Source organism: Diceros bicornis, chromosome 7, assembly GCF_020826845.1.
Source record: "Diceros bicornis minor isolate mBicDic1 chromosome 7, mDicBic1.mat.cur, whole genome shotgun sequence".
NCBI classification, from domain to species: Eukaryota; Metazoa; Chordata; class Mammalia; order Perissodactyla; family Rhinocerotidae; genus Diceros; species Diceros bicornis.
This window is the reverse complement of record NC_080746.1, coordinates 54,227,241-54,235,374: the sequence shown is the minus strand read 5'-3', so window position 1 is coordinate 54,235,374 and position 8,134 is coordinate 54,227,241. Positions and strand designations below refer to the sequence as shown.

The 8,134-nt window shown below is 56.3% G+C and overlaps 1 protein-coding gene across 2 annotated transcripts in view; it reads left to right on the top strand.

Annotated features, from left to right (window-relative positions):
• The first annotated feature begins 705 nt into the window (after positions 1-705).
• Positions 706-8,134, top strand: part of MYO7A (myosin VIIA) — a 67,877-nt gene continuing 60,448 nt past the window's right edge. For both annotated transcript variants that reach the window (XM_058545547.1, XM_058545546.1), the window contains exons 1-2: positions 706-816; positions 5,559-5,711. In XM_058545547.1, the coding sequence (XP_058401530.1) occupies positions 718-816; positions 5,559-5,711 (252 nt within the window). In that variant the 5' untranslated portion in view covers positions 706-717. The remainder of the gene's footprint in view (positions 817-5,558; positions 5,712-8,134) is intronic.

The window sequence follows — 8,134 nt, the reverse complement described above, 5'->3', positions numbered from 1 at the left end:
TGTTCTAAGTCCATTTCTCTGACTCGAGTTTTAGATTTGGCTTCCACGAGCCCTTACTGAGCGTGTAGTGAGAGCTAGGCCCTGTGGCAGACGCTGCAGGGGACACAGACGTGATGCCCCTCCCCCTCAAGGTTAGGCTCTCCCCACAAGCCAGGAGACAGTGTGGCTGAGAGCAGTGTCAACTTGTATCACAGGGCAGTGTCACTGCGAGGAACCTGTAACTATGACTATGAGAGTTGACCGTGGAGGTGATGGAGGCTATTTGGGTGTCCTGTGGGGACGTCTCTTTTAGGACAGAGGGGACGTGGTTTGGGTGGCTTGGTGTTTCTACCTAACCCTCCATGAGTCCGCTGTACACGTGGTGGGTAGAGTCTTAGGGAGAGCCGGGCGTCGGACAGGCCTGGGTTTTAAGCTGCCCAGCTGTGTGGTCTCAGCTCTTCCCCTCCCTGACCCTTTGCTGCCTCATCTGTAAAATGGGGACAATAATGACCACTACTGAGGAGGGATTGATGGCTTTGCCTGAGTCCCCAGCCCGGGGCCTGGCACCAGACGGCTCCCAGCAAGCGTGAGTTCCCTTTTCTTCCCTCTCCTGTGGTTGGCACAGGAGCCTCTGGTGGAGGTAGGGGTGGGGCACAGGACTGCCTGGAAGGGGTGCTCGATGCCCTCCCTGCTCACCTGGCCTGGGACCCTCTCTCACCACAGGGGGACTATGTCTGGATGGACCTGAGGTCCGGGCAGGAGTTTGATGTGCCCGTCGGGGCGGTGGTGAAGCTCTGCGACTCTGGGCAGATCCAGGTGGTGGACGACGAAGGCAATGTGAGTGACCCCTACCTCCCCTGGCCCCCGTGCTTTGGGGAGGACATAGGCTGACAGGTGACCTGAGGCAGGGGCCAAGCAGTGACCTGCCTCAAGGGGGTGGAGGCAGGGCCTGTGCCCCACTGCTGCCTCTCAGAGCCCCCTCCTCCATGGAGCTTTCCCCACTCCCCTTGTGAGATGGAGCCTCCCCACCTGCCCCAGACTCCCTGTGCTATTTCCACAGCACTTCTGTCCGTTCTGCCTGGAATTAGAGATGTGTGTCTGCGTGGGCAGGTGTGTGTGTATGGTGGGGCAGGGGGTGGCACCAGGCTGGGAGCTCCTCAGGCACAGGGGTGCTTTGGGGTCAGACAGACTGGGTTCAGATCCCATCCTGCCCACTTACTAGCTATGCAACTTCAGCCAAGTCTCCTTCCCTTCCAAGCCTCAGTTTCCTCTTCTGTAAAAAGGGAATAATAGTAACGATCCCACAAGGTTGTTGACCCATAAGTGAGATCACAGGTGGAGACCACCTCAGTAAAGTGAGAGTTAGTCTGAAACGCCCATAGTCTCACTCTGTTGGGTTCAGGCATCATCTGAATTCATTGTCCACCTTGGCATTGCCTGGGAATCAGTCTAACAGATTAACCCTTTATCTCCTGTGGCCCTGAAGGAAAAGGACACAGGAAGTGTGAGTTGGTAGGTAGTGAGAGTGGGGCCTTGGGGAGGGAAGAAGGGGTCTGAAGTCACGGCCCTGCCCTGGAGAAAGTGGGTGGTCGTGATGAGGGCCCAGGGGGGAAGCCTGGGGCCTCTGAACACGTGTGCATGTGTGTTGCACGTGTATACATGACGTGGGGACATGTAGATGTGGTGCAGAGAGCAGGGTTGCAGCTTAGCAGGGACGGGGGGGACATAGGGAGATTCAGTTCCTCCATAATTTGGGTTGTGCCCAGCACTGGGGACATAGAGATGGGACCGAGTCCCTGTCTTAGTCTCCTAGTCTGATGGGGAGAAAGAGGGTGCAGTGGCCTAGAGCAGAAGGCTCTGCTGGTGGCAAGGACCCTGGAAGCCTGGGACTGGGCATGGAGGGGGCAGGGGCATCACTGTGATCCCTACAGCCCCCAGGGACACCCCCGTGGGGTTTGCAAAGCCCCTTGACCACATTCTGTCTTTGGGTCTTCACAGAATCTGTGAAAGGTACTGTTATCCCAAAGGGTTATTGGGGCACAGAAGGGGACCACCAGGACTCGTCACATAGCTAGTGGGCGATGGTGCTGGGTCAGGACCAGGACCTCCGGCCTCGGGCGTGTTTCCTCTCCCAATATCTCAGTGGCAGCTTTGGGGCTCAGGGTCTGTTAACCACTGTTTTGTCCCCTGGGCTTTAGAACCGGAGTGCCTGCAACGTTGTTCCAGAGGCTGCAGTTCTAGACCCTCTGGGAAGCACTGTGAGGTTGCAGCCAAGAAGTGGGCACAGGCTTGGCTGGCAGCACACACAGGCCCACAGACCTGCTCAGAGCCCCGAGGGTGGCCCAGGGACTCCGCTGCAGGCTCGAGTTTCACCCAGGTCGTGTTGCATGTCAGATGGTGTCCTGTAACGGTGTCACCAGATCCCAGAGGTCCCCTCCCACTCCCCCCACCAAAGCCCTGATGGGAGGCGGGGGGGATGCAGGGGGGAGGGACATGATTGGCCGGCCAGGAGCAGGTTAGGGAGGCTAGGTTTGCTTCAGTGGCCTTGGGCCCGGGGCTTCCGGCCTCCTCTTTGAGGAGCCTTTCCCACTCCCATGCCTTCTCCCCGTCCCCCAGGCCATTGTCTTTTACCCCTCTGTCTTCCCACAGACTCCTTCAACTTGAGGGCAGGGACCAGGGCAGTCCTGGCTGGTTCCTTGGAGCTCAGCAAAGGGTGTGAGCAGAGAAGGCTCTCTGAAAAGACTTGCTGAATGAACGAATGAATGAACGGTTATGGTTCCAGTCCTCCCTGGATCTAACGCTCTGTCTTTGCCCAAGCTGTTCCCACTGCCAGACGCTCCCCTCCTTCCCTTCCTCTATGGGGCACGTCGTCCCTGTCTCTCCAAACTCAGTGCCAGGCCAGCAGTTTCCCAAATGTGTCCCGAATCACTTGAATTGGCCATGTCCTCTGTCTCTGTCTCTCTCTCTCTCTCTCTCTCCCCCTCCCTCTCTCTCTCCCTCCCTCTCTCTCTCACTGGCATTCCTGCAGGGCCAGGCCTCGTTCCCTGGTTACACTTTGGTCTGTGCGGTAGGGGCCTGTGGACATTGACCTGAGGGGTGCTGACTTCAGCCGGGAGACCTTCCATGCAGGAAAAGGGTGGGGGAGGCTCGGCGCTGCCATGTAACAGGGTGAGCCACTTCACCACTGGAGTGTGACTCCTCACTGTAAACCAGGGGCCAGTAATTCTGTCATGGGATGTTAGCAGAAACATATGAGAACATACATCTCCTTTGCAAAGCTAGAAAGCATAAGAGTAATAAATAGCCAGCACTGGTTGAGCAATTACCAGGCACTAGCGCTTTTTTTTTCCCCTCTTTTTTTTCTTGCTGAGGAAGACTGGCCCTGGGCTAACATCCGTGCCCATCTTCCTCTACTTTATATGGGACGCCACCTCAGCGTGGCCTGACAAGCGGTGCGTCGGTGCATGCCCAGGATCCGAACCCGGGCCACCAGCAGCGAAACACACGCACTTAACCGCTACACCAGGGGGCCGGCCCCACCAGCGCTTTTTAGACCTGGCAGGAGTAAAACAGCCCCAACAGTAAAAGTTTGGCCTTTATCGTATTCATTAATCCTCCCCACAAAGAACAGACCGTTACTCTAATTCCCATTTCATAGATGAGGTTGTGGAGGCTTAGGGAAGCAAAGTGACATGCACAGGGCTACAGGGTCAAGCAGTGGCTGAGCCGCCTCTTAACTCTGTGCCGAACTGTCCTGGGGAGGAATCATGGGACCAGAGGTTGGCGTCAAGTGGGGAGAGCAGACAGCCTGCCCAGGAGTCCTTTCCCCTTTGGCCCATGCTGGGGCCTAGGACCGAGTCAGGGTGCGGGGACCAGGCAGAGGGAATTTTCCAACTGGCTCAGCTCTTATCAAGAAATAGAGTGCCTGAGAGAGAGGAATGTTCCACATGGGATTGGAAAATATGGGAGGGTTCTTCGATCTCACCACTCAGCCCTTTCATGTCTCCGGGAGGGTGGTGTGAGGGTCTGACCTGGATTGAAATGCTCCTGGCCCAAGAGGAGCCAGGAAATGCCAGGGAAACTGGAGTCGCGGACAATGGCTGGCCCCCTCCCTGATCCCTCTGAGGGCCTTGGGCAGGCCACCACCCTACTCTGATCCTGTTTTCTCATGTGAAGTGAGGGGGCTGGAATAGGGGACTTCTGGGGTCTCTCCATGACTAGGACTCTGCCTCTAATTCAGACCTGGTTCCCAGTCGTCCCCAGCTGGCCATCTGTCTCATCAGAGATACCCTGCCACATCATTTGTGCCTGGCGCCTGCAGGGAGAACTGTGGGCCAGGGGCATAGCAGACACAGAATCTGGCCTCCCAGCCTTGGGGCAAATTGGGAGGTCCGGGACAGAACTGCACTCAGACGATGGCAACCTAGTGTGACCACCGCCTTGCAGTGGGAGACCCAGGCAACATGGGAGCCCAGAGGAGCCCCCAACTCAGCCGAGGGGGCCCGTCAGGTTCCTGCCTGGTTCTGAGGCTCCCGGGGTTCTGGCCTTTGGAAACAGGGTGGGGGACCCAAGGCCTGTGGGGGCTCGACTCAGGCTGTAGCCACACCCCAGAGCACAGGTCAGGCTCTTACTTTCCTGAGAGGCTGGGGTTGTGTGTAGAAGGTGCTGGAGACCACGTGGGGGAGGGGAGGCTTCCAGCACTCGGTGGAAACCAGGGCTCGGCAAGCTTGTTGAAAGAGCCAATGCTATAGCCCAGATGTGCAACCGTCTGCCACCCTGTGGCAGCAGGAAATATTGCAGGGGAGAAGAGGGAGCAGGTTTCCTAGCTGGTGTCCTAGTTTCCGCTTCAGCTCACAAGTACTGAAAGTTCACCCTGCTCCACATACATCCACAAGCCCTGTGAAATATATCCCGAACGGGTCCACTCCTCTCCGTCTCCACTGCTACTGCCCTGCCTTCTGGCTTTTCCTTGACGGTGCCAAGACTTCACCAGCCTCAGAGGCTTCGCTTTTGCTGTTCCTTGGGCGTGGAATTCCCTGTCTCCACCTTACAGTGGTCTCTTTTTCATCATTCAAAGGTCACCTCCTCAGAGGGGTGACCCCTGATCCTCAATCTAATGTAGCTCCCTGGTGATTCTCCGTCCCCTATGCGTGTTGGTTTATTCTTGGCACTATTTGAATAACTTTTTGTGCATTCGTTTACGGGAGCCTGGATTGGAAGCCAAGTCTAAGTCCCATGATTACATTTTCCACTCCATCCTGCAAAGCGACCAGGGGGACTCTAATCCCCTTTATGACAACGTAAGGTGAGGCCAAAGTCCCTGCTCTGCCCACCTCTTAGGTCTGTAGAGAGCATCCCCTAAGAGGAGGAGGAGCGGTCCATGACATGTGGGGGTGGGCGGTACCTTCCTCATAGACTCACACCTGTTGGAACTGATAGTGTTTGGCCACCGGAAAGGATGAGGCGCTTACGAGGGTCGCAGGGACCCGGGTTGCCGTCCCTCCCGGGCCCCTTCCGCTGCGCTGCACAGCCTGGGTCCCAAGAGAGCGAGCTGACGCTAGCCGCCGTCCTCCCCGCAGGAACACTGGATCTCCCCGCAGAATGCCACGCACATCAAACCCATGCACCCCACGTCGGTCCACGGCGTGGAGGACATGATCCGCCTGGGGGACCTCAATGAGGCCGGCATCCTGCGCAACCTGCTCATCCGCTACAGGGACCACCTCATCTACGTGAGTGCCGCCCCGCCCCAGCCCCGCCCCTCTAAGCCCCGCCCTCCACAGCCCCGCCCCCTCCGGCCCCGCCGCGCCCGAGGGCCCAGTCTCCTGAGACTGCTAGGTCCGGTTCTGGGCTCCGGGGCCAGGGACTCATCAGCCTGCAGCCGCTCCGACTGGCTCATCCTCTCTTTTGGGCCGTGGCTTGTGTGGTTTGTGGTTACGGAAGGGGACGGTTTGTACCACAGGTTCGGGTGCCTCCGTAGGCCTTGAAACCTCCGGGAGACCAAGGCAGGTCTGTGAGAGGCCCAGCGCTTTGGACGGAGGAACTGCTACCCTCCCTGGGTTTGCTGTGTGGTCAGGGCCTGCCGTCGGCCTCGAGAGGATGGGTGGAGGCTCTGTATCCTCAGGAAGGGAATGAAGGAGGGAACATGCTCCTTGATCCTGCAAAACCTTGATGCTAGAACCAGTCATACACACACCCGAGACTCCCCCACCTTGAAACTCAAGAGGACACATAAAGACAGTCTCACTCCACCAGGACTGAGCTGATCCCGAGGTGGGCTCAGAGAGCAGCAGAACAACAAGGGCCCACAGAGATCATGTAGTCTAGAGGGTCTCACACTTTCGGGCCTCAGGAACCCTTTATGCTCTTAAAAATTATTGAGGACCCCATAGAGCTTGTATGTGGGTTATATCTATTGATATTTACCATATTAGTAATTAAAATTGAGAATTTTTTAAAACTATTAATTCGTTTAAAAATAACTTAAAAAATCCGTTACATGATAACATATTTTTGTGAAAAATAACTATTTGCCAAAATAAAAAAACTCAGAAGAGTGGCATTGCCTTACAATTTTTTCAAATATCTTTAATATCTGGCTGAATAGAAGACAACTGGATTCTTATATCTGCTTTGCATCCAGTCTGATGTGATTTTTTTTTAAATTAAGGTCACTTTGGTTTATAACATTATGTAAATTTCAGGTGTACATCATTATATTTCGGCTCTGTATAGACTGCATCGTGTTCCCCACCAAAAGTCTAGTTTCCATCAGTCACCATACGTATGTTCCCTTTTACCCCTTTGCCCTCCCCCTGATGTGATGTTGTTTTGGTTGAAGTGTATAAAGAAAATCTGGACTCACAGATATGAAGGTGGAAAAGAAAAGACCTTGCAGACTCCTGAAAGGGTCTTGGGGACCCTCAGAGGTCATTGGACCACACTCAAAACTGCTGATCTCATCCCATAGTCCCATTTTACAGACAGGGGAACTGAGGCTCCACAAGGTTTAGCCAGGCCCAGAGCTGTGCTCTGGGGTCACTGCACGCCTCTGACCCAGCCCCTCCCTCAGGCAGCTCAGGGGTGAAGGAAACCATGGATGTGCGACAACAAGGAGAGAGCAGGGGTTGCCCCCTGAGGCAGGTCCCCAGGCCCTGAGCAGGCTGGTGTGGAGGGCATGCTCGGGGAGCCGTGGGGTGATAAGAGCCCGAGGGAAGTGCAGAGCAGATTCCGAGGGATCTATAGGAGTGAGTTGTCACTCCCAGCTTGGGGAAAGCAGTGGGGCTCCTGGAGGTGGGTGAGGTTGGCCGGTAGAGATGGTGTTCAGGATTAGAAGGCCGGAGGCAGGACCGTGCCAGGCGAGTGAGGAGCACAGTGTTACTCCGGTTGTCAGGACTGTGATGGGAGCCAGGGAGACAGTGCTGGAAGAGTCTGAAGGAGCCTGGGGGTTGTCTCTGAGGAATCACAGGAAAGAGCTCTCAGGGCAAGGGGTCCATTCCCTCAGAAGCCCTGGCATTGTGGCCCCTCACCTGCTGGGGAGGCCCTCCACCACCCTTCCCACTCTGGGTCTCTCTGTGGCTTTGGGCTCCCAGGGAGAGGCTGTGCTGGGGCCCTTGACAACTGTCCATCGTGTAGGCACAGCAAGTGGCTTCCGCAGGGAGCCCCCTAGCCTGACAAAGCTGCTCTCACTCTTTCCCTCACCCAGAGTAGGGCAGGGTACACAGGGCACCTCCAGACGTGAGCAGCGTCACCCAGCCAGAGAGGTGGCTAGAACTCCAGCCCAGGCCAAGATGCCCCATGGGGACCCACTGGTGTCTGCACTCCAGTTCTTGGCAATTCCCTTGTTGCTCCTCTCCCTGGACAACAGGTGGACACAGGAGGGTCCTGGGGCTCTCTCTGGCGGCTCACCCAGGCCTGGTGGAGTCTGACACTTGGGTGTGGAGGTCAGCCGGGAGCCCCCATCTGCCTGCCCAGGGAGGTCACTGCCAGAGCTGATGTCCTGACCCAGTCTCCTGTCAAGAGGAGGCTGAGGGCCTCTGTGAGTGAGATGGGAATTGTCTCCACCAGGGACCCCGCAGACTGTGTCTAAGAATAACTCAGAAGCATGTAGTTGGTTATTTTGCGTGGAGTTTAGTGATTTTGCAGGCAAACTGCT